The sequence below is a fragment of the Musca domestica genome, unplaced genomic scaffold (genome assembly GCF_030504385.1).
Source record: "Musca domestica strain aabys unplaced genomic scaffold, Musca_domestica.polishedcontigs.V.1.1 34, whole genome shotgun sequence".
In the NCBI taxonomy this organism is placed as follows: domain Eukaryota; kingdom Metazoa; phylum Arthropoda; class Insecta; order Diptera; family Muscidae; genus Musca; species Musca domestica.
Genome location: NW_026712313.1, coordinates 10,415,464 through 10,443,030, shown reverse-complemented (window position 1 = coordinate 10,443,030; position 27,567 = coordinate 10,415,464). Strand labels below are relative to the sequence as shown.

Here is a 27,567-nt window from a genome sequence, read left to right as displayed (position 1 = left end):
CACGTTTGTGGATGAAAATGTTATCCACGTTTGTGGATAAAAATATTATCCACGTTTGTGGATAAAAATGTTATCCACGTTTGTGGATAAAATATTATCCACGTTTGTGGATGAAAATGTTATCCACGTTTGTGGATAAAAATATTATCCACGTTTGTGGATAAAAATGTTATCCACGTTTGTGGATAAAAATATTATCCACGTTTGTGGATAAAAATGTTATCCACGTTTGTGGATAAAAATATTATCCACGTTTGTGGATAAAAATATTATCCACGTTTGTGGATAAAAATATTATCCACGTTTGTGGATAAAAATATTATCCACGTTTGTGGATAAAAATATTATCCATGTTTGTGTACAAAAATATTATCCATGTTTCCACAAACGTGGATAAAAATATTAAATATGTTATCCACGTTTGTGGATAAAAATATTATCCACGTTTGTGGACAAAATTATTATTCTCGTTGTAGATAAAAATATTATCCACGTTTGTGGACAAAATTATTATTCTCGTTGTAGATAAAAATATTATCCACGTTTGTGGATAAAAATATTACTCACGTTTTTGGATAAAAATATTATCCACGTTTCTGGATAAATATATTATCCACGTTTGTGGATAAAAATTATTATCCACATTCGTGGATAAATATATTATCCACATTTGTGGATAAATATATTATCCATTTTTGTGGATAAATATATTATCCACGTTTGTGAATAAAAATATTATCCACGTTTGTGGATAAAAATATTATCCACGTTTGTGGATAAAAAATCTTATCCACGTTTGCGGTTATAAAATTTAATCTACGTTTGAGGATAAAAATATTATCCACGTTTGTGGATAAAAATATTATCACGTTTGTGGATAATAATTTTTATCCATATTGGTGGATAAAAATTTTATCCATGTTTGTGTATAAAAATATTATCGACATATGTGGATAAAAATATTATCCACGTTTGTGGATAAATGTTTATCCACGATTGTGGATAAATGTTTTATCCACGTTTGTGGATAAAAATTTTATCCACATTTGGGGATAAAAATATTATCCACGTTTGTGGATAAATGTTTTATCCACACTTGTGGATAAAAATATTATCCACGTTTGTGGATAAATGTTTTATCCACACTTGTGGATAAAAATACTATCCACGTTTGTGGATAAAAATATTATCCACGTTTGTGGATAAAAATATTATTCACGTTTTTGGATAAAAATATTATCCACGTTTGTGGATAAATATATTATCCACGTTTGTGGATAAAAATTATTATCCACATTCGTGGATAAATATATTATCCACATTTGTGGATAAATATATTATCCATTTTTGTGGATAAATATATTATCCACGTTTATGGATAAAAATATTATCCACATTGGCGGATAATAATTATTATCCACGTTTGTGGATAAAAATATTATTCGCGTTTGTGAATATACATTTTGTCCAAATTTGTGGATAAAAATATTATCCACGTTTGTGGATAAATATTTTATCCACGTTTGTGGATAAATATATTATCCCCATTTATGGATAAATATTTTATCCACTTTTGTGGATAAACATATTGTCCACTTTTGTTGATAAATATATTATCCACGTTTGTGGATAAATATGTTATCCACATTTGTGAATAAAAATATTATCCACGTTTGTGGATAAAAATATTATCCACGTTTATTGGTAAAAAATTATCCACAATTCTGGATAATAAATTATCTACGCTAATGAATAATAATTTATCCATTGTTTTTTTTTTTTTTTTTTTGAACTCCATAGAAGTTCGAAAATTCATAAAATCCTCTTTGAGTCCTCCTTGAAATGTCATCAAAATCAAAATGATTTTGAAAATATTTCGCCCTTTCCATAATGATTTCCCATCTAAAATATTTCAAATATTTGATATTTTTATGATTATTAAAAATATCGATGGTTTTTTGTTCCTTCTCGGAGAATAAAAAAAGACCTCAAACGACATCGTATTTAGAATAATAACAAGAAATGAAGGTTGAAAAACAGTCAAGCAAAACAAAATGGGTAAAAAATAAAAACAAAAAACGAAACGAAATGGAAATGGAGGAAGAAAAAAAATAATTATATTTACCGTGAGCCTTCTTCTTTCTAGATTTCGGCGCCATGTCTACGAGTTTTCAATTCGTAAAACAACAACAATAACGACGAGTGGTGGCAGCAGCAATCGATGAAGCAAAGAAGCGAACGAACGAAACGCTTTGAATTCAAGATGAGGAGAATGTGTCCCAAGGAATATGTCGACGTTTGAACGTTGGCAGCGGCGACACCAGTGATGATCAGTCAGGGCAGAGGACTTGGCTGGAGGATGGTTGCCTTGGTGAGTGTCTCGAAACAACAACACCAACTACAATCAGCCAAGTAATCAGTTGGCCAACAAGAAATGGGTTCAGGCCAACAGGCAAGGCTGGCTGGCTGGTTGCTTGCTTATGATCGCCAAGAAAGGTTGTGAGGATATTTTGCTGTTGATTCCGTCTTTTGTTTTGATTCTTTGTTTTGTTCCTATATTCTTGTGGGCCACATGATCATAACAATTGCCAATAAAGTAGCCATTTTTCGGGGGGGGGAGCAGAAGAATCGGAGGCAGAATGTAGTAAAGCCTTTGGGGGACAGGCTCTCTCAACCAGCAACGAATTGTTGCACGATCTTTGTTGTCCTCTTCGAGAGATGTGAATGTGTGGAGGGCCTTCACCAAGTCCCTGGCTAAGGTTGTCTTAAGAAAAACCGGATTTTCTGTGCCTTACTGCGGGATTGTAAACACAACAGAAATGTGCTGCTCGCTCCTCTCTGTCGTTGCGGATGATGACGATGAAGATAATGATAATGCTGGACAGAGGCGGCTCAATAACAATAACAACAAGAACGTAAATGCTTGGTGCGCAGGCGCACACACAGCTTCAGTGTTTTGAGATGACCGAACCAAAGAAAGAAGTTATGGCCTTCTTGGCGTCAATGTTTTGTGGCGTTGTTGTTGTAGGTCGTCTTGTGCTCCGGCACAAAGGCTAGATATTAAAACAATCCTTGTGGCAAAAAAAAAAAACTGGAGGATATTTCTGCAATTTTTTGTTGTTCTCCTTGCTTAGTATTGTTGTTGTTGCTCGTTAGCTGGCTGGCATCAAGCTTTGGTTTATGGGATCTTTGTTTTGTTCCCTTTCTTTTGTTTTCGCTGCAGATTTATGCTGAAATTTTGAGTTCACAGCTTTTTTCCAAGCGTTTGTTCCCCTTCGTTTTTTTGTTGCGGATTTTGTAAAAAAAACCGATGGAAGTGATGTGATTGTTGTTATGCTTCCTCTTATTCTTATAGAAATTGTTGTTGTTGTTGATGGTGGTGGTGGAAAAGAACCTGGTCTACACTTGGTGTGAGCTCGTGATCACGTTGAGTATAATTATAGACGAAAGGTGGCGATATTTACGACAACAACACCAACAACAATGACGCTGAGGATGGCGACGAGGTTTGTCAGAGTCCGTAATTCCCTGGGGGTGGGAGAGGGGATTGTTGCCGGCAAAGGGTTTTTAAAGCTGGGCAAAAAAATCAGGTGAAATTTAATCCACTGGGGAGAGCTGTGTGGCTACGGCTGCGATGCACTGGAATAGTTTGCCAACACCCCAAGCCAACGCTGCTGAATGCTTTTGGAGAAGAAAAAAAAAACACAACACAACTCACAATAAATGCTAAGTTTAATACTTGTTGTTGTTGTTTTTGTTTCGGCAGGTATTACGTTAACATTTACGCTTCGTGTGATTTGTTGTCAGTGATGATGGTGATGAGGGCCTCGGTGCAGGGTAATAATAGGTGTTATTGTTGTTGTGTTTTTTTTGTTTTTTACAAAAAGGGCTTAGAACGTTTTTGTGGTTTCTTTGGCCGTTTGTTGTAGTTGTTTTATGTTACTGCTTTTGTTGTTGTTGCATTATTTGCAGATTATTTGTATGCCAACACTTAACAGATATTTTCTTTCTTCTGTTTATTTTCTTTCTATTTTCTTTGCTGCACTTTTGTGTTTATTTTTTTTTTTGTTTTTATTTTTCCATTCCACAACAGAAATTTTTCCGCTCTTTTTTCGTGGCAGATTTTTTTCTCTTTTTTCTTTTTTATTTAATGGGATTTTTTTTTAATTATTTTTTTTTTTAATTTTCTCTCTTCAATATTTGCCTAGGAATAAAAAAAACATTTGTTATTAATTTTTGTCACGAAATAGATATTTTTTTTTTGCTACTTTTTTTTGGCTAATTTATTTTATTTGCTTTTAAACACTTGAATATTGCCATAAATGTTTTTGCCATATTTGCAATATTTTTTTCGGCAATTTTTTTTTTTTTTTTTTGATTTTGTTTTCGTTTTGATTTGTCGAGTAATTTTTTTGTCGGTGGCTCCTCCTTCTACTCCATGGAAATATATGATTGAGATTTCTTTAAAATACATTTTTTTGAATTATTTTAGCAACAACTTTTGTTGTTTTTAGAGTTCTTGGCTTAACTTTAGCTAAGGAAAAACAACTAGGATTTTTTGGAAATTATTTGCAGAAACAGGTATTTGTAACCTTATTCCGGGAACAAATTTTTACCGAAAATCCGGGTCCAAGACCAAGGTTAGACCCTGATCTACTAATACACCATTTGAAGGCTAATGAGAGACAATGTACCATTTGATGGCTAATGAAAATTCCTATCCACATAGCGTATAGGGAATTAAAAATTTTTTTCCCGGATTTTTATAAAACCCCAAAAAAAGCCCCTATATGGAGGTCTATAAAAAAATATATATAAAATTGACAGCCTAACTTTTCAAAAAATTCCAGAGTTTTTACGAAACTAGAATAGGTCCGAATAATTCTGATGACAAATCTATGGGTTCAAGCTAGGATTTCTAAATCATATTATCGAAGAAAGCCAAGAGCTATAATAGCGGATTTTTTTTAAGGAATTTCGTTACATTAAATCCAGATTCATAAATTTTTAACTACATTTTTTTTTTGATCAGGATTTTGGATACGTATTTAGTCCTAATCGCAGATTTATAAAATATAAAAAATTGTTTAAAAAATAAAAAAGAAATTCAAATCAATATTTTCGAATATTTTATTAAATTCCTTTAAAATTATTGTCGTTGTTGGATTTTTGAAAAATATTTTTTAGAAATCCAGAATTATAATGGTGAATTTTCTGAAATATATTTCTTAAACGAGTCCCAGAGTTATTATTGCGGATCACAAAATTTGTTTAAGTCATTTTTTATTTAGAAAATGAATTTTGTTTTAAAATCAAAATTATAGCCATATTCGAACCTAAGAAAAAAACAGTAAAAAAGGTCTTTAAGTCGGGCGGGGTCGACAATATGATAACCTACACCACTCTGCTAATTTAGTAGAGCTCCGCATAACAATTAAAAGTTTTTATGCGAGAATTCCATCATACACGCTATGATTATAATTATAATTTAAAGTCCAAAGGACTAAATATGCCGAAGCATTTGTATCTTTTAAATTCGGAAGTGTATTGCCCATTTGGTGCAACATTAATTTGAAATCAGATAAAGATATATATGGGAGCTATATCCAAATCGGAACCGATCTCGATAAAATTTGGCAAATATATTTCTGAGTTGTATTTCATATATTTCCCTGAATATCGTTGTTAGGGAGTGCATATTACGGCTGTGAGTAACAAATATAACAAATCGGATGAACAGTATATATGGGAGCTATAGCTATAATATTAAACGTTTGGTGCACAATAAAAAGTAAATCGGACGAAGTTATATATGGGAGATACATCCAAATCCGAACCGATCTCGATCAAATTTAGCAAAGGTATTTCTGAGTTGCATTTTTGATATTTTTCCCTAAATATTGTTGTTACTGAGTGCATATTACGGCTGCGGAGGACAAAAATAACAAATCGGATGAACAATATACATGGTAGCTATAGCTATACCTGAACCGATTTCGCTCAAATTTGGCATACGTATTTCTAGGTTTAATTTGGTCGTATGTGCCAAATTCCATCCCATTTGGGCAAATATTAGACGTTTGGTGTACAATAAAAAGTAAATCGGACGATGTTATATATGGGAGTTATTTCCAAATCTAAGCCGATCTCGATAAAATTTAGCAAATGTATTTCTGACCTGCATTTGATATATTTCCCCAAATATTGTTGTTACAGAGTGTATATTACGGCTACGGAGGACAAAAATAACAAATCGGATGAACAATATATAAGGGAGCTATAGTTATATCTGGTTATATCCGATTTCGATCAAATTTGGCATACTTATTTTTAGGCCTAATTTGGTTGTATGTGCAAAATTCCATACTATTCGGGCTGATATTACACGTTTGGTGCACAATAAAAGCAAATCGGACGAAGATATAACAAATGATTTGTGCAAAATTACATTTGGATCGGGTAATAAATGCGAACTGTACTTTGTTCACAAAAATACATGGACAGACTGACGGACGGACAAGCATAAATCGACTCAGAATGTGATTCTATGCAGATCATCAAAAGGAACTATGGGTCTATATCGTTTCCTTTTGCCCGTTACAAACAAATGCACAAAGACATAATACCCTGATCACCTTGTGGTGTAGGGTATAATTAAGTCAACTCAAGAGCCCAAAACTTTTACGTAGGAATTACTGCCGATCAATAAGGTTTTTTTTTTTGGATTAAAATTGCAACTTTGTTTCATAGTTTATTTGAAATCCTTTCTGAACTATAATCGAGGATTTTCCTATGAATTTGCTTGATTTTTTTGTCTTTTTGGTAATTTTTAAAAAATAAGGTTAAATATTCTCTCTAACCGGGATCGTAGCAAGTCAAAATATTCTACAAATTTATTGACCAAAAAATTCTAGAAGACGTAAAATTGTAAATATTTTCTAAACGCTAAAACACAATTTTTGGATTAAAACCGTACCTTGTGTGAGTTTGTGCAAAACCCTAGAACAAAACATCATTTTAGAAGGATGACGTCAAAGACAAAAATATTCTTTATCAAATTCTACTATAAGTCACCAAAGAAAAGAAAACTCTATTTCCATTGTATACCAAAAAAATATATATTCCAAAAAAAAAAAAAATATTTTCTAATTTTTTTTTTTTTGAAAAAATTTACTTTGGACTTTTTTCAAATTGACACCTGAAAGCAATTTAAAATTTCATTTTAGACAAAAGTTATTAAAAGAAGAAATATTCTATACAAAATTTCACTATAAATCTCAGAATAAACCATACATCTAGATACAATAGTTTTTGTGAAAATTACATTCGAAATTCATCTACTAAAAATGCAAGATTATGCGTTTTCAATCCAAGTCAAAATCTACCAAAGAGTTTCGGATTCTTAGGCCAAACATTGTAGTCTTGACCATATACAAAGAACCTTTATAGTTTGAGATATATTTCGCAGAATTTAGGATATACCTTCGATATTTGAGAGATATCTTTGGATTTCGTTCATAATAAATTGCCCACTTTTAGGAATAGTCTCCATGTAATATTTTAAGTTTTTTTTCCTTTTTGGTTATAATTTCCAGAAAATGTTGCCAAATTTCGACATTTTGAGCTCCTATATTGTAGAAACGCAATTTACAACAAAATTATCAATATATCTTAACCATATTTTCCAATCGATTTGAATGGAAATTATTATAAGGGATGCCTACAATTTAATTTTTTCTCAATAAATCCGCTTGTAGTCGTACAATTTTGCTAATATCCAAATTAAGTGAGGGAAGGAATAAGGGTGCAATTGATAAATTAGTTAAGCATCAACGTAATTACAATTCCAACTGTTCAATTTTATGGGGGTAGGCAAGTGAGAGTAAAATCTTTAAGTATTGATTATTTTGGGGGGGTTTTTACAAAAAACGTTTGTCAAGCTGAAAATGGGGGTTGGTGGTTGATTGCACATCCCATATGAAATTATGACGTCAGCATCACTATGTGCCAAAAGTCGCTAAGAGCTAATTTTATTGCAAATAACCTAAAATGAATCTTCTAATATAATTATAAATTGGAAATAAACTCCAGCTTTGTCCCAATTTGACATTTTATCTCATTCTAAATAACTTTTTTTTTTTTGTGAAAGATTATTATATCCCTCAAATGGCCAAACTTTCGCATAATTTGCAAACCGATTGCATGTTGGGAACCCATGAATATTTAATAAAAAAAATATTTTTGAAAAAATGTCTTCGCCATACATTTTTTTAATATTGGTTTTCGTCTTGACTTATGACCCATGTAAGGGTACCCTCCACTTCTTGAAGATCGCAATCAAATTTTCAAAAAAAAAAAAAATACAATTTGTTCAAAATAGGTCCATGTTTTTTGGTTTTGGTATTTCAAAGTTTAAAAAATTCGGCTTTAATTTAGAATTCCCAATTTAGAACTTTGAAATGATTTTATGTTTCAATTTACATCTTAATTTTCGTATAATAACAAGTAAAAAAAGCATTATGTTTAATACCCTCCACCTTCGGATGAAGGAAACATTAGAACCCATTATGGCCCACAACTACCAATTTTTAGACATATTCGTGGATGGAAATGTAGCAAAAATCATCAAAATACCGAATATCGGGAGGTTCCATTACATGGGGCTATACCAAAGCGAAGACCTATACAAACAATGTTTCGCCACACGAACTAGGACCCATTATGACCTACAAATACCAATTTTTAGACAAATCCATGAAAAAATATGGCAAAAATCATCAAAATATCGAATATCAGGAGGTATCGTTATATGGGGGCTATACCAAAAATGGCCCAACATGACCCATTTTCAATACCAAAAGTCCTGCTGACATAATATACATTTGAGTACAATTTTATCAACCTACTTCATTTCGTTCGGAAGCAAGAGTGATTTCCACAGAAGGACAGACGGAAGGACATCGCTAAATCGACATAGAATTGTATGCTGTTCCAGAATATTTGTGAGTTTTAAATTGTATATTTGGAGGTGCTACCCTCCATACTATGGTGGAGGGTATAAAAATGCACAAAGACATAATACCATGTACCACAGTCAGGCTATCGTAGGGTAAAAAAAGTGAGCGGTATCATTATATGACCGATATACACAATTTTCCGCTACAGGAGTTCGTTCGTTTCAAATATCTGATTTGAGACAAATCCATGGGAAAATGTAGCTATAGTCATCAAAATAGTGAATATCGGGTGGTACCGTAATATGGAGGAGGCTACAGGAAAACGTGGACAATAGTCTACCACAAAATATAAGCCATTGCAAAACAAAATAAATAAAAAAATAAAGTGGCCTAAATGTTTACAATACCGAATATCTGAAGGTGCAGTTATATGAGGGCTCGTAGGGACCCATATAGACAATGTTCTGCCAAAATATTTAGAAATCCTCTAAATGTCAAATTTGAAAAAAAATGTTTCTAAAATCCGGAGAACGTGGACCTATATAGACCGTGTTGTGTCATAGGAGGCACAACCCATTACAAACTCCAAATAAAATTTAAACTACATTCGGAACAAATCCAGATAAACAGTATTGTTGTTTGCAAATCTGCCCCCACCCCACATTCATAAAGCACTGGTGGAGGTTTCTTGACCATTTTCAAAATGGGCCAGATGGTTTTGACAAATAGTTTCCATTATATCGCGAAGTGTATTTCATAACTAATGGAGGGATGGAGTTCCCCACTGGAAATTTAATAATCTTTAGTCCAATTACTTATTGTTTCAGAGGCTGGATTCTGAGTCTTTTTTCGATATCAGATTCTTTGAAAACTATTCCTGAAATGCTTAGACCACAAATCTAATTTTTTCAGCATCTGATGTGTGGGCCGCATAAAAGCAATTTTTTCGAGACATTTCAAAAAAATCCAAACACCACAATTTTGACACAAAAAATATCCACAAAAATCTCCACAAAATTCCATTGATAAAAAAAATTCAATGTTCCGAAGTTTCAGAGGCTGGGTTCTGAGTCTTTCCCGATATCAGGTTCTCTGAAAACCATGCCTGATATGCGTAGTCAAAAAAATTAGTTTTTTCAGCCTCTGATGTGGGCCTCATAAATCCAATTTTTTCGAGACATTTCAAAAAAAAAAACAAAACATCAAAAATTTGACAGAAAACAAGTATCCACCAAATTCCATTGATAAAAAATTAAATGTTCCTAAGAGGAATTCCTTACTGTTTCAGAAGCTGGGTTCTGAGTCTTTTCTTTGAAAACTATTCCTGAAATACTTTGCCAAAAAAGTCATTTTTCAGCCTCTAATGTGGGCCGCATAAATCCAATTTTTTTTCGAGACATTTCAAAAAAAAATCCAAACATTAAAAATTTGACAGAAAAAAAATATATCCACAAAAATCTCCACCAAATTCCATTGATAAAATTCAATGCCTATCCGGAATATGGTGATGTCGGCGACGCGTTGTTGGTTATGGCGGGGCGGCAATTGGACATGGACGGTGTTGATAATGAGCATTGATTTCTGGCGGTTGTTGTTGTTGTTGGGGTTATTTTCACATGCTTATTATTTTTGTTCTTGTTGTTGTAACAACTCTCAAAAATTGTAGTGTATTTTTGTTGCTGGCGGTGGCGGTATTTTTTTGTTTTGCTTTTTTTATTGAAACGTCTTTGAAAAAAAATATTTTCGATATTTTTAGCTATAACAACAACGCCGCCGACGACGACGACGACACACGTTTCGACGACTATTGTCGGGCCAGCTATCTACGCATGAATTTATGTTTGTAGGGCTGGCTGGCGGGCTGACTAGCTGACTGTCAGGGAACACAACCCAACATTTAGTACACAATAAATATTTTGGGTATTTTTTTTTTCGTTTTTTGTTGTTGATTCGGCTAAATTTCCAATAACAATAATGCTCTTCAATAATGGAAAAAAAGTTGAGTTGAACACAAACACACACACACACAGTTTTATTTATTTTCCATGGGCAGAAGAATATTATTTTTATTTTCTTTTTTGTTGCTGTTGTTTAATTCAACTATTTTGTTATTATTTTTTTTTGTTGTTTTTCCGTTTTTTCATTTTTCTGTTTTTTTTTTCTTCTCTTCTTTCGTTGTTTTGTAAGTGAGATTTTTCCACAAAGTTAACCAGAAACACATGTAGGTATCTTTACAACGGCCAGATACATTTGCTTAAATGTATCTCGAACTAAACGTTTTAGGAATAGGTAATAACGGTGATTATTCTTAATATTATTTCTACTATTTTTAGTGTTGTTGTTTTTTTCTTTATTTATTTTATTTTTATTTATTTATTTATTTTTTTTTTTTTTTGTAAAACAATTTCAACCGGCAGTATTTAAATTCATTTTGTTGTAATCTTTTTTCCATATCGTAATTTATTTTTTTTCTGTATTTTATTTCTCTATATCACATTCTGGTATTGTTGTTATTGTTATACTTTTTTTTTTAACCAAGTAAACACAATTTTTTTATTATTTTTTGTTAATATTTCAATTTTTAATATTCCATACTTTGCATTGAATTTTTTTCTGCTGAGATATTGAATTTATTTTTCCAATATTTTTTCTTTTTCGATTTTTTTTAATAAAATAAATAATTCTACTTTTGGCGTTATGGCGGAACAACCAAAGGAAACATACGACGACAACGATGGTTACGATAAAAACGACAACGAAAACGAAATAGACGACGATGCGCTAACTACGTCATGACATACGTACAACACATCAGGTACTAAATGCAACAGGCCGGACGATTTGAGAAATACTCCAACAAAACACCACCAGCACCAGGCAATGGCACACAAACAAAAACCGAGAAATAAACGCTATAGCAACAACAACAACACGAAAACCCAATGCCCATCGTGTTGTTGTTGTTGCCATCGTTGTAGTCAATGATAAAGATTTCCTCTTGTGTACGTTGTGTGGAAACAAAACAAACCCACGAACATAAAAATCTCATGGCCTCTCAGCGGCTGCAGTGTGTGGGTAAATTTTCATTTCTCCCTCTCACGGAGAGGCAAAGAGATTTTTAACTCTCGCAGATGGGGCCAAGTGCTGTGATTAACGTTTAACTAAAACAGGTTTAGTTGGTTGGTGATGAGTACAGCGAGAGTAAATAAATAAATATGGGAATTGCGCACTAAGCGGTATGCTCTCATTTTATGTTGGGAGAGAGAGAAAGAGTAAAAGAGAAGTTGAGAGAGTTGGAAATAATCTTTTAGATAAAAATAACAATTCATGAGATGCATATAAATGCCCTATAACCGGCCAAAGAATTATACTTGGAAGATTATTTCAAGACCAAGTACAATTTATAACGTACGACAAGTACTTAAAGGTACTAAATATTATGCCGTTTGGCATTCGATGAAAGAACATAAACAACAATTTAATGCAATTAATGGAGCTTAGATGTTGGTCAAGAGAACTTTGAGAATGGATGTACAATAGGAAGTTTGTTAAAAAATGTACAGAATGTACCAAACGGTACCAAATATTATTCCGAGTTAGGGAAATTTGATGCACGTGTACAGGGTGAGATGAAAAAACTGCAACCAACTTCAGACTGTTGTACTTTCTAAGCCACTCGTCCGACAGCTGTTAAAATTTATCCAGTGACAGATCATTATGTTGTCTACAAGCGTACAAAAGCTTTTTGGTGAGAATATTCCAGAAAAAAAGTTATTCGTGATAATGTGATTTCTTTATATTTGGCTGGAAAACCACAAGTGACTACCGTTAGAGCACTCCGGCATTTAAATGTGAATAAATCTTTTGTGTCTCAAACCATCGCTCGTTACCATGACACTAGTAGCGTAGCTCGACGTCAAGGAATTGGACGGAAGAAAACAGCAACATCAGCAAAAATGTTTCGAAAAGTAAAGAAGCGACTTGATCGAAACCCACACCGCAGTGGCCGAAAAATGGCTGGTGAGTTGAACATATCGCAATATTCCATTCAGCAAATAATGAAAAATTAGCTCGGGGTAAAAACATTGAAATTCCAAAAAGTGCAGGAACTTACACCGCAACAGAAAAAAAAAAGACTCAGAAGAGCTAAAGAGTTGCTTCGGTTGGCCGAAAGTGGTGAACAGCCGAATTTGTTTTTTTTTCCGATGAGAAAATATTCGTTGTCCAGCAGTTTGTAAACAAACGAAATGATCGTGTTTACTTGCTAAAGAGGTCAGCTGAAAATGTGCATCTTCGGTTGGTCACCAGCACTCAAGCGCCGGCCATGGTCGCTCTTCGCTCGTATTATCGCGATAATATTCTGGAGGCCGTATTACAGCCTTGGGCACGTAAACATTTTGGCCCCAGACCTCTCTGCACACCACCACCACCCAAGAATGGTTACAAAATGAGGTTCCTCGCTTCATTTCCGCTTCCAGAGCACAATGACCACCAAAATCTCCGGATAACAATCCATTGGACTATTGTGTCTGGAGTGTTTTGGAAAGCAAGGTTGGCAGTAAAAAATACCAAAGTGTCGATCGAAATGTCAAGTAAGCGCTTCGCCGGGAATGGGCCAAAATACCGCAGAGCAACATTCGGCAGTGTGTGACGGTTTCAGTGGCCGCTTGAAGTCCATAATTCGTGCCAAAGGTGACCAATTCGAACAAATCTAATCTTATTCTAAAATTTGATGTTATTGCCGACATTTTTTGCTTTCATTCAATAAAATTTAAAAAAAATGTAAAAATTATGGCGTTTGACGTCGTTGCAGTTTTTTATATCACAATAATATTCCTTCGGAACCTACTCCATAGAGGGTCATCAATTTTAATAATCATAACAGAAGTCAAAATTTATTTCAATTATCGAAAATTGTCAAATTTTTTTCTACAGAAAAAAATGCCTCAGACCTGACAGAAGCCCAGTTTTTTTCTATCAAAAAAAATGTCTCACAATCGACAGAGGACCAGATTTTTTCTATCAAAAAAATTCCTCAGACCTGACTGAGACCCAGACTTTTTTTATAAAAAATGTCCTATAGAAAAGACTTAGACCTGACAGAGTCACGTATTTTTCTATCACAAAAAAATGTCTGAGACCTGAATGAGGCCCAGATTTTTTATACCCTCCACCAAACTATGGAGGGTATATTAACGTTGTCATTCCGCTTGTAACTCCTCGAAATACTCACGTCAGGCCCAACAAAGTATATATATTCTTGATCAGCGTAAAATTATATGACGATTTAGCGATGTCCGTCTGTTTATCCGTCTGTCTGTCTGTCCGCCTCTCTGTCTGTTGTAATCACGGTATCTTTCGAACGAATTGAGAAAGACGGCTAAAATTGTGCACACATGTTTATTTTTCCAGTAGGCAGGTTAAGTTCGTAAATGGGCCATGTAGGTCCACGTTTTCATATAGCCCCCATATAACGGTACCTCCCGATATTCGGTATTTTGATGATTTTAGCGACATTATTCACCGGAATTGTTTCAAATTTGGTATTTGAATTTCGTAATGGATACTACAGCATAAGGCAGCAATTTGTCTGTGCAGGTCCACGTCTTCGTATAGCCCCCATATAACGGTACCTCCCGATATTCGGTATTTTGATGATTTTAGCGACATTATTCACTGGAATTGTTTTAAATTTAGTGTTTGAAGTTTGAAATAGATACTACAGCCTAAGCCAGAAAAGTGTATGTGCAGGTCCACGTCTTCGTATAGCCCCCATATAACGGTAGCTCCCATATTCGGTATTGTGATGATTTTAGCGACATTATTCATCGGAATTGTTTTAAATTTGGTATTTGAAGTTCGTAATGGATACTACAGCCTAAGCCAGAAAATTGTCTGTGCAGGTCCACGTCTTCATATATCCCTCATATAACGGTACCTCCCGATATTCGGTATTTTAATGATTTTAGCGACATTACTCACCGGAATTGTTTCAAATTTGGTATTTGAGGTTCGTAATGGATACTGCAGCCTAAGACAGACAATTGTCTCTGCAGGTCCACGTCTTCATATAGCCTCCATATAACGGAACCTCCCGATATTCGGTATTTTAATGTTTTTGGTATAATACTCACAGAAATTGTTTGAGATGTCGTATTTGAAGTTCGTAATGGATGATACAGCCTGTGACAGATATATAACGGTACCTCCATAAATACGGTATTTTGATGAGTTTAGCTACATTGTTCGCCGTTTATTTCAAGTTTCGAATTTGAATATGGTAATGGGTCATGACAACAATGTCTAGGTAGGTCCATGTAGTGTAGACCCCAATTAATGGCTATATTCGGTATTTTTAAGGTTTTAACAGAATTTTTAACGGATTTTATTTTTTGAAAATTTCCAAATTCGTTCAAATGTCGGAGGGTATTCAAAGTTCGACCCGGCCGAGATTACGGCTATTAAACTTGTTTAGTCTACCGACTTAGTAACTCGGGGGTCATGCATCAATTTTTAGAAGGCCATGCGTATTGTGTGCTGTCTTTACTCATTACTTGGTAAGATATAATTAATTTTCCATTTGCATTTTTATTGAAATAATGCATTTGCTTACTGGTATGTAGTTGTTGTTACTAGCAGTGCTACACATGTGCTTGCCTAATTTTTATTAATGCATCTCATCCTTTATGTTGCTGAGAAATTTTCAAAAAGTTCCTATTTCCCAATGACGGAAATATCCGCAAATAATTTTTCCCCAATGGGAAAATTCCCCCGTTGAAAATTATAAAGTTTCCGCACATTTTGGAATATCCTTACAAATTAATATTGATCGCAGGTAGGCAGATGAAGTCGACACATTCTTATAGGAAATTTCGTTTATTACAAGAATCTGATGTCTAAAAGCAGGTAGCTGACTTCACACTATCAATGCATAGCAAAGTAGAGTGTCACTACTGTCTACTCTGCCGTTTTATACAGCCATTTTTCTTATTTCCAAATTATTTGCTCTCATTGTTCTCAACCTGCCCTCTCTTTGCTGTTTTTACTGTTCTCCAAAATAGTAGATTTTTTGTATTATTTTTCTGTTTTCCTTCTCCTCCTCTCCTTCTTCTCTACAGCTCCTTTATGATTTTTATCATCACATTTTGCTCCACACGAACGAACGAGAAAAGGTTTATGGCCTCTGGTTTTGTGTGTTTTCGTTGTATTCTTTTTTATTCGTATTTTTCGTTTGAGTTTTATTTTGCTCAGAATGAAAACACCATAAAAAACAGCAACAACAGCTCCAACAACAACAACTCATGTATTCATAAGATACAATTCTATGGATTTGAATGGTCTGTCTGTCTTCCCCCCCATTTTTTCTTTCGATTTTCGTTCAAAACATTCATTATCGTCATTATGATCATCGTTTTATGTTCCTTCTTCTTAGCGCGCACGACAAACAATTGTGTTGTTTTTGTTGTTTTCGTTCGTTTTTTGCTTCTTTCGTTCACACTCAGAGCAGCTCACACATGCACACAGATACAACACATGGACATTCTATTTGACTGACATATCTCATTATTAAATCTGATTGCTTTGAGAGACATTCATTTGATTTCAACGTCTCTTCGAGTGAGCAGCAAAGCGGCAAGCAGGCAAGCAATCTGACTGACTAGCCTGACGGACTGAAGACAGCGGCCTGTTGTTGTTGGTATGACAGCCGAGGGCTGTCGTCGTGAATCTCGTCTGTCCATTTGCAATAATAATTCTCATTGCGACAATCTGAATAGCGGATGCTGTTAAAATACAACACACACACACACAGATACACACCCATACATGCGCCGATAATCGTCACATTGGGCCGATGAGGTGCAGTGTTGGGTAACGTTTTTTTTTAATTCTCTTGATTTTGTGGATGCAAAAAAAAAGGTTGCTTGGGTGAGTAGGGATGCCGTTACAGTCTGAAAGACCTAACCAAGGTCGGTCGGGTAGAGAAGGGTCTTAAGCACAAGAGGGCTTGGGAAAATTCAAATTGAGTAATTTTTATAAATATTTTCCAGAGTGAGATATTTTACCATGGTTTTGGGGAAATATTTCCAATGTATGGATGTTATATTAACTTTGTCATTCCGTTTGTAACTTCCGACAGACATTAAAAGTTCGGTCAGGCCGATTTTTTTTATTTTTTCTAAGAGCAAATATTTTTTCAATGATTTCGGTAGACTATTTTTTATCCCAAAAAATTATTTTTCGAAGTCGGGATAAATTCTCAACATTCAGAAAGTTTCTAAAATATCGGAGAGTAAAAACCCTCATATTTTTAGAAATATTTTCCAGAGTGAGATATTTTGCCATGGTTTTGGGAAAATATCTCCATTCTATGGAGGTTATATTAATTCTGTCATTCCGTTTGTAACACCTCGAAATTCTCTTGACAGACAATAAAAGTTCGGTCAGGCCGATTTTTTTTGTTTTTTTTTTTTTTTTTTAATTTTTTCCCAAAAGTAAATGTTTTTTCAATGATTTCGGTGGACTTTTTTTTATCCCAAAAAAATATTTTTCGAAGTCAGGATAAATTCTCAACATTCAGAAAGTTTCAAAAGAGAGTTTAGTAAACTAGGGAGACCTTTACAGACCGAAAACCATCAAAAAGCCATTTATAGCCAGAAAAGCTTTATTTTGTAGGTGGTCAATATGGAGTGAAAAGCTTTAAAACTTTGTATATGAACAGAGTTTTGAATAGCCATGAAAGCTCTTTTATGCGCAAAAAGACCATCAATAGGTATATTTTTTAGAGAGAAGAACCTTGGAATGATTCATATTGACAGAAAAGCTTCATAAAGTTCACAAGGACAGCAGAGCTTCCGAATTTTATCTGAGAACTGAAGAAATTTAAAACAAAAATTAACAAAAGAAAAATCCGTATTTTCGAGTTAAGTATCCGGGGAACTGATACCGCAATCAAAAAAAAAAAAACTTTCTCGAAATCGGGATAAATCCTCAACCTATAGAAAATTTCAAAGATATCGGAGTGTTTAGTAAAATAGGGAGACCTCTAGAGACCAAAAAGCACCAATAAGCCATTTATAGCCAAAAAAGCTTTTTCTGTGGGTCGTCTACGAAGTGAAAAGCTTTAGAGCCTTGTATACGGAGAGAGTTTTGAAGAGCTGTGAAAGCTCTCTTATGTACAAAAATTCCATCAAAAGGTATATTGTAGAGAAAAGAGCTTTGGAATGATTCGTATTGACAGAAGTTTTTCATAAAGTTCGATGGGCAACGAAGCTTCTAAATTTTATCTAAGAATCGAACAAGTTTGAAAGATCAATTAACAGAAGGTATTTTATGGACAAAGATTGTTTGATAGACACAAAAGCTTTCAAAGATCTTCTATGGACAACAGGGCTTCCAAATATTTTCTGATGATATATGGGGTCTGAAAAAGCTTCTTTCTGTTAAGGATATTTTAAGGTTATATCAGCTTCGAGACAAAAAATCTTTAAAAGGCCTTTTTCACCTTTAAAGCTTTTTCGTATTATTTCACAGCTTCAAAACGAGTTTAATAGGTATGAGAGCTTGTTAAGATCTTCTATAGAGCTTTTAAATGTATTTTATTCTCAATAGAGTTTCGAAAATAGTTCTAAAGACAATATAACTTTAAAAGGCCATATCTACCTTTTAAGCTTTTCTTGTGGTTCTGAATAGTTTATTATCATAGGAGGAGTTTCGAGAACACTTCTATGGAGAAACCAGTATCGAAAGATCTTCTATGAACAGAGGAAATTCAAAAGTTCTTTTATAGAGAAGAACGTTTCGAAAGGTCTTCTACAAACTTTAAACCATATTTAAGGTCTTCTATAGATAGAAGAGATCTTAAACATATTTTACCCACAAAAGAGATTCGAAAGGGGTTCTAAATACAAAATATCTTTAAAAGGTCTACAATAAGGAGAAGAGCTTTAAAAGTTCTTCCATGGACAGAACGGCTGTGAAGAATATAATATCATCAAAAGAGCTTCAAGAATTGATTTCAGATAACTGAGCTGCGAAAGGTATCTACTGATGAAAAAGCTTTTAAAGGTATTCCATACAGAAAAGAGCTTCAAAAGGTATTCTATGGACAGTAGATGAGCTTCGAGAGCACTTTTGTGGAGAAACCAGCATCTAAAGATCTTCTATAAACAGAGGGATTTCGAAATCTTTTTTTTAGAGAAGACGTTTTTGAAAGGTCTTCTACAAACAATACATTTGCAAAAGTTCGTATATGCCCAAAAGACTTCTGTCCTCTATGAACTGGAGATACATGCCTATTCCCAGAACACCTCAAAAAAGTTATATATAAACCGAAGACGTTAGAGAAAACTTTCCATAGAATAGCCTTCAGTATCAGAAGAGTTTTCAAAGATCATCCTTTGACAATTGATTTTCGAAAAGTATTTTACTATCGAAAAGTCTTTGAAAGGATTCCTATGGAGAGAAAAGCTTTGAAAGATATTCTCCGGACAGTAGAGCGTTCAAAATTCGGACAGTAACTTCGAAAGCTCTTCTATGGAAAAAAGAGATTTGAAAGGAATTCCATGGTCAAAAGTGTTTCAAAAACTTCGCCAATGCGATTGCAGACAGAGAAGCTTTTAAAGTTTTTTTTTTTTTTTTTTTGTAGAGAGGAGAACTTAAAAATGTCCTATTTATATAAATTAGCTTTGAAAGCAGCGTCGAAGGATATATTATACCTTGAAATGGCTTCTATAAGGTTAGGAGTTTTAAAGGGAATTCTCTGTACAGTGGAGCTTTGGAAAGTCATCTGAGAACATAGCAACTTTGAAAGGTATTCTATGATCAGGAAGACAAAAAAGAACAAAATGAGCTTAGAAAGATGTTCAAGAGTTTCGAAAGCTGCACTATGGACAGAGAATTGCTTAAAAACTATTCTATGCATATAAAAGCTTTGAATGCTTTTCTAAAAGCAGAATAGCTTTAAAGGATATTTTTCAGATAGAATGGCTTCGAAAGGCCTTCTATGAACAGGAAATCCTTCAAATCCTTTCCTTTAATGGAAAGTGAAGCTTCAAGAGGTCTTTGTATGAACAGAGAGGCCTGCTATTGACAAAGGACCTTTGATATGTCCACTTTGACCATTTTTCCCCAAAAAGCTTTCCAAGCCCTTCAGTGGAAAAAAGGATTCGTGAGTTCTTTATAAGAACCAAGAGGCCTGCGATCGACAAAGGACCTTCGATAGGTCTCCTGCGACCATTTTGCCCCCAAAAAATCCCCAAAATTGGTCACCCTATCTTCGACGAAAAGGAAATGAACAATTCAAGTGAGTGATGCGAAAAGCGATGTCTCAGTTCTTGGTTAGGTAACGCTCATGGCAGTGTCGCTGTTGTTGTTGCTGTTATCTCTAGCGTTTTGCATATGAAATATGAATGGGTTTTAAGCGAAATGTCTGTCTGTCCAGAGGCAACCCGCCTAACATCCATCCATAACATCCGTTGTTGTAGGTTTTTGTTGCCCCTCTAGTTGTTGTTGGCATTGCATTCAAGTGTTCTTCCTTTTGCCTATCATTTGTTTACCATCGTCGTCGTCGTCGTCGTCGCCTTCATCATCATCGACATTTTCATTTGTTGCTGCTGTTGTCTTTTAAGGTATTTGTTGTTGTTGTTTTTGGTGTTGTTGCTGTCATTATTATTATTGTTATTGCTGTTGTCCGTTGCTGCCTGGGCCGTAGCATCAATTTATATTGTGTTAGCAAGGTATTATTAACAGCAACACGTTAAAAATATCCAAATACAAGAAAATGTAAAAATACAATGCGGTTGTTGTTCGCATTCGCATGTTCCGCACGGGGTAATTAGGCAAGGACGTGATCTTTTAACAATTTCCGTTGAAGTGGAGAGAAATTGAGACAAGAGGTTCGTTTGGGGTCTTGTGTATTGTTGAGGAATGGAAAAGGGGCTTTTGGTTACATAAAGCTTTGTTGAACAGGTCCAGGGTTTGCTTGACCCGCCTTTAGTACTCCATCAGGTTGTACCTTAGTTGGGACCCCTCTAGAAATACAACCGTGTAATTTTTTATAAGTCCTCCTGGAATTTTGAAACTTTCCCATACCATACCCCATAATTAATTGGAAAAATATTTACTTTGAAATAAACATTCAATAAAAAAATCCATGTTTATATAAACCGGTTCTGAACCGAAACGAACCGTTTTTTCTGTAAATTAACCGAACAGCGAATCAAAGTAATTGATTGACTGAATTAAAGATTCAGACAAAGCGGCTGAAGCTAGAATCTTGAAATTTTGGGTGAGGGCTACTCTTGGTCCAAAGGGGTCAGTTAAGGCTGGGTTTTGGGAAATTCGTAGTAGAAAGGTACGAAAAGTATTAAAAGGTACTAAATATGGTACCATTTGTTTTTGAGGAAACAGTAGAGCTAAAACTCTTAAATTTAGACTAAGGGTGGAATGTATGATAGATGTACCAAAGGGATTCTGGGAATTCACACTATAAGTGTACGAAAAGTACTAAAATGTACTACCATTTGGTACCACTTCGTATCATGTGAACGGTTAGAGCTAAAAACTTGAAATTGGGAATGGGAATCAAGGTTGAGGAGTAGAGTCGATGTAAGGAGGTCGTTTTGGAAGTGTGTTCTCATGTACACGGAAAGTACTAAACGGTACTAAATTTAGTACAATTTGAATTTGTTGGAACGGATGATGCTGGAATCCTGAAATTTAAAATTAACATACTAGCGGGGTGTAGGATTGGGATATGGAGAAAGTTTTCGAAATTGGTACTCATATGCACGAAAAGTACTAAATGCTACTAAATTGGGTACAATTTTGTTTCGGGTGAACCGGTAGAGCTAGGATGCTGCAATTTGGAAATAGATTACTATTACATTCTAGGACCGAGAATGTAGGTAGTTTTGGAAAATCGAACTTATGTGTACTAAATGGTACTTCATTTGGTACAATTTAAATTTTGGGAGAATATTGGATTGTAGGATGTAGGCCTGAAATATGGAAATAAGTGCAGGTTGGTATGGACATTATGTAATAGTGCTAAATTTGGTACAAATTGGAATTGTTTTGAACCGATGCAGCTGGAGATATGGAGGTGGTTTACAAAATTTGGTGTGTAGGATTGGAAGCTTTGAAAATTCGTACTTATGAGTACTAAATTTGGTACAATATGGATTTGTGTAAACCGAGAGGCCTGGAATCCTGAAATTTGGAATTAGGATTACTGTTGAAGTGTAGGATTGCGGTATATACTAAATTGTACTAAATTTAATATAATCTGGATTGGTGTGAACCACGAGGTCTGTAATCCTGAAAATTGGGTTATATAGGAACATTTTCATATTCATGTGTACTAAATGGTACTAAATTTGGTGCAAATCGAAGTGGCTGGAATAAAATTGGAGTTTTAAATAATTTTTTTTTCAAGCACCATCAGCTAAATAAACGTGGATTTTTTAACGAATATTTTTTGAAGGACATCCAGACCAATAAACGCGGATTTGTTAGGGAGTATTTTTCAAGGACCATCTGAGCAACAAATCTCGATTTTTAAAAGAATATTTTTTCAAGTACCTCCAGACCAATAAACGCGGATTTTTTAAGACATTCTTCAAGGACAATCTGAGCAATAAACCTCGATTTTTAAAGAAATTTTTTTCAAGGACTTCCAGACCAATAAACTCGGATTTTTAAGGAATATTATTTAAAGGACCTCCAGACCAATAAATACTGATTTTTTTAAAGAATTTTTCAAGGACCATCGGAGCAAAAATCAAGTTTTTTTAAAAATGTTTTTAAATTTCTAAAGAATTTTTAAAGAATATTTTTTCAAGGACTTCCGGACCAATAAACTCAAATTTTTATGTAATATCATTTGAAGGACCTCCAGACCAATAAATACTGATTTTTTTTAAGAATTCTTCAAGGACCAAGTTCTTAAAGTTCAAGTTTTTTAAAAATATTTTTGCAAGGACCTCCAGATCAATAAACGCGGATTTTTATAGAATTTTTTTCAATGACCATCTGAGCAATAAACGTAGATTTTATAAAGAATTTTTCCAAATACCTTCATACCAATAAACGTGGATTTTTAAAGATTTTTTTTTTCAAGGACCACCAGAGGTTTAAACGTGGATTTTTTAAAGATTTTTTTTCAGGACCGTCGGAGCAATAAACGTGGATTTTTTAAATATTTTTTTCAAGGACCATCTGACAAACCTCGATTGTTTAAAGACCATCCGAGCAATAAACTTGAATTTTTAAAATATTTTTTTAACGACCCACAGTCTAACAGCCTTGGATTTTTTAAACATTTTTTTTTCCATTACCATCAGCCAAAAAACGTTGATTTTTTAAAGAAATTCTTTCAAGGATCGTCCGAGCAATAACCCTCGGTTTCTTAAAGACTTATTTTGAAGGACCAATAGACAAATAAACGTGGATTTTTAAAGAATTTTTTTCAAGGACCACCGGAGCATTAAACGTGAATTTTTTAAAGATTTTTTTTAAAGAACCATCGAGCAATAACCCTCTATTTTTTAAGATTTTTTTAAAGAACCAACCGAGCAATAACCCTCGATTTTTTAATTTTTAATTTTTTTAAATAACCATTTTTTTGAGGACCATCGGAGCAATAAACCTGAATTTTTTCAATAACTGGTTTCAACAACCAACTGACCAATTGGCTCAGATTTTTTAAAGATTTTTTCAAAGGCCATAAACAAAAAACGCGGATTTTTTATTTTTTTTTTTCAAGGGCCTTTAGCCAAAACAAGCGGATTTTTAATGAGTTTTTCCAAGGACCATCAACCACAAAAATTGTTGTTTTTTGTTTTAAATTTGAGTTAATTTGGTCCTTAAAAATCCACCTTCATTTGGTTACTTGATCAACTATTCTTTAAAAACATTTGTTTTATTTTTTTTATTTTTGTTAATCGTCAAATAATTTATTCAAATGCCATTTTCCCACAATTGAAGCGCCGCTTTGTAGCTTTACCACCATTTTTGGCACGTTCCGATCAATTATCGTGCAACAACAACAACGACGACTCGACAAAAATTAAGACACCCTCTCTCTCTCGTTGTTAGTTGGTCGGACAAGTTAAATTGACCTCAGCGCCGATGACATTTAATTGTTTGTTCGACTAAACTTTAATTGTAATTTTGGCGCGTGGTCTAAAAAGTCAACGACAACAAAACAACAATGCCGACAGTGACAACCACTTGTTGTTGTTGTATTTTGTGATAGACACAAATTTAATGATATTCAAACTGACAATGGTGGTGGTGGTTGTGCGGCTTGTGTTTGAGATATGTAATTCATTTTTCCGCTCAACTAATTACCGAATTTCGGCTGAGCGTAGATTTTTCGTTTTTGGTAAGACTCGGCTATAAATTTCGGGGAGGTTTGAATTAATTTTTGGTAAGCGTTTAGTTGCCGCTTTTGGCCTGGCTATTTCTTTATGGGTGTCCTGCTTGGCTCGGAAGGTGATCATGTCATGAAAATAATAGGGTTTTACAATTTTGGTCATTCGTGTCCGACGATGGAGCTGGTTAACAGTAATGGCACCACCAATGGGTGATTGTAACGGTGATGGTGGTAGTGGCACGGTTGATGTTGCCGCCACCACCATTGCCATTATTTGCTTGTCGCTTGGTGTGGTACGGCATGGAGATCCGAACATAAGTAACACCACGTTCGACTAGCCAACAACCTGTTACTTTTATGCAATTTAACGCTTTTTAACCACACAACAAAAACAATAACAACAACAACATCTTAAATCACTTGTTTAAATAATTTGCCATTGTTGGTGGTTAAAACTTGAATAGAGCGGGTCATAAGCGAGGAGACAATGGCATCGGTACCCTACAGGACGGAAATAAAAAAATATTTTGTCAAAGGATTTTTGAGGAATATTTGTTAAAGAATTTTTTTTCAAGGACCATCGGAGCAATAAACGTGGTTTCTTAAAGAATTTTTTTCAAGGACCAATTGTCCAATAAACGTGGATTTTTTAAAGAATTTTTTCAAGGACCACTGGAGCAATAGTCGTGGATTTTTAAAGAATATTTTTCAAGGACCATCGGAGCAATAAACGTGGATTTTTTAAAGAATTTTTTTCAAGGACCATCGGAGCAATAAACGTGGATTCTTTAAAGAATTTTTTTTCAAGGATTATCGGAGCAATAAACGTGGATTTTTTAAAGAATTTTTTTCAAGGACCATCGGAGCAATAAACTTGGATTTTTTAAAGAATTTTTTTCCAGGACCATCGGAGCAATAAACGTGGATTTTGTAAAGAATTTTTTTCAAGGACCATCGGAGCAATAAACGTGGATTTTTTGAAGAATTTTTTTCAAGGACCATCGGAGCAATAAACGTGGATTTTTTGAAGAATTTTTTTAAAGGACCATCGGAGCAATAAGCGTGGATTTTTAAAAGAATTTTTTTTTAAGGACCATCGGAGCAATAAACGTGGATTTTTTGAAGAATTTTTTTTTAAGGACCATCGGAGCAATAAACGTGGATTTTTTGAAGAATTTTTTTCAAGGACCATCGGAGCAATATAAGTGGATTTTTTAAAGAATTTTTTTCAAGGACCATCGGAGCAATATAAGTGGATTTTTTAAAGAATTTTTTTAAGGACCAATAGACCAATAAACGTGGATTTTTTAAAGAATTTCTTTCAAGGACCATCGGAGCAATATATGTGGATTTTTTAAAGAACTTTTTAAGGACCAATAGACCAATAAACGTGGATTTTTTAAAGAATTTTTTTCAAGGACCAATAAACGTGGATTTTTTAAAGATTTTTTTTAAGGACCATCGAAGCAATAAACGTGGATTTTTTAAAATAAATTTTTTTAAGGACCATCGGAGCAATAAACGTGGATTTTTTAAAGAATTTTTTAAGGACCATCGGAGCAATAAACGTGGATTTTTTAAAGATTTTTTTTCAAGGACCATCGGAGCAATATAAGTGGATTTTTTAAAGAATTTTTTTAAGGACCAATAGACCAATAAACGTGGATTTTTTAAAGAATTTCTTTCAAGGACCATCGGAGCAATATATGTGGATTTTTTAAAGAACTTTTTAAGGACCAATAGACCAATAAACGTGGATTTTTTAAAGAATTTTTTTCAAGGACCAATAAACGTGGATTTTTTAAAGAATTTTTTTCAAGGACCAATAAACGTGGATTTTTTAAAGATTTTTTTTAAGGACCATCGAAGCAATAAACGTGGATTTTTTAAAATAAATTTTTTTAAGGACCATCGGAGCAATAAACGTGGATTTTTTAAAGATTTTTTTTTAAGGACCATCGAAGCAATAAACGTGGATTTTTTAAAATAAATTTTTTTAAGGACCATCGGAGCAATAAACGTGGATTTTTTAAAGAATTTTTTTCAAGGACCAATAAACGTGGATTTTTTAAAGATTTTTTTTTAAGGACCATCGAAGCAATAAACGTGGATTTTTTAAAATAAATTTTTTTAAGGACCATCGGAGCAATAAACGTGGATTTTTTAAAGAATTTTTTAAGGACCATCGGAGCAATAAACGTGGATTTTTTAAAGATTTTTTTTCAAGGACCATCGGAGCAATAAACGTGGATTTTTTAAAGAATTTTTTTCAAGGACTATCGGAGCAATAAACGTGTATTTTTTAAAGAATTTTTTCAAGGACCATCGGTGCAATAAACTTGGATTTTTTTAAAGATTTTTTTTCAAGGACCATCGGTGCAATAAACATGGATTTTTTAAAGAATTTTTTCAAGGACCAATGGAGCAATAAACGTGGATATTTTAAAGAATTTTTTTCAAGGACCATTGGAGCAATAAACGTGGATTTTTTAAAAAAAATTTTTCAAGGACCATTGGAGCAATAAACGTGGATTTTTTAAAGATTTTTTTCAAGGACCATTGGAGCAATAAACGTGGATTTTTTAAAGATTTTTTTCAAGGACCATTGGAGCAATAAACATGGATTTTTTTAAAGAATTTTTTTCAAGGACCATTGGAGCAATAAACGTGGATTTTTTAAAGAATTGTTTTCAAGGACCATTGGAGCAATAAACGTGGATTTTTAAAGAATTTTTTTTCAAGGACCATTGGAGCAATAAACGTGGATTTTTAAAGAATTTTTTTCAAGGACCATCGGAGCAATAAACGTGGATTTTTTAAAGAATTTTTTTCAAGGACCATCGGAGCAATAAACTTGGATTTTTTAAAGAATTTTTTTCGAGGACCATAGGAGCAATAAACGTGGATTTTGTAAAGAATTTTTTTCAAGGACCATCGGAGCAATAAACGTGGATTTTTTGAAGAATTTCGAAGAAGCAATAAGCGTGGATTTTTAAAGAATTTTTTTCAAGGACCATCGGAGCAATAAACGTGGATTTTTTAAAGAATTTTTTTTAAGGACCATCGGAGCAATAAACGTGGATTTTTTGAAGAATTTTTTTCAAGGACCATCGGAGCAATAAACGTGGTTTTTTTAAAGAATTTTTTTCAAGGACCATATATGTGGATTTTTTAAAGAATTTTTTTAAGGACCAATAGACCAATAAACGTGGATTTTTTAAAGAATTTTTTTCA

At 33.8% G+C, this 27,567-nt stretch overlaps 1 protein-coding gene across 3 annotated transcripts in view; it reads right to left on the bottom strand.

Moving 5' to 3' along the window:
• The window catches only part of LOC101900564 (bone morphogenetic protein receptor type-1B), a 472,784-nt gene that overhangs the window by 138,631 nt on the left and 306,586 nt on the right, over positions 1–27,567 (bottom strand). The window contains exons 1-2 of one of the 3 annotated variants that reach the window (XM_059125601.1): positions 11,553–12,124; positions 2,126–4,204 (exon numbers count right to left, since the gene is read on the bottom strand). The exons of 1 other annotated variant lie outside the window; for it this stretch is intronic. In XM_059125601.1, coding sequence (XP_058981584.1) covers positions 2,126–2,159 — 34 coding nt within the window. In that variant the 5' untranslated portion in view covers positions 2,160–4,204; positions 11,553–12,124. Of the gene's footprint in view, positions 1–2,125; positions 4,205–11,552; positions 12,125–27,567 lie in introns of those variants that run through there. One more of the 3 variants, XM_059125602.1, reaches the window with a different exon arrangement.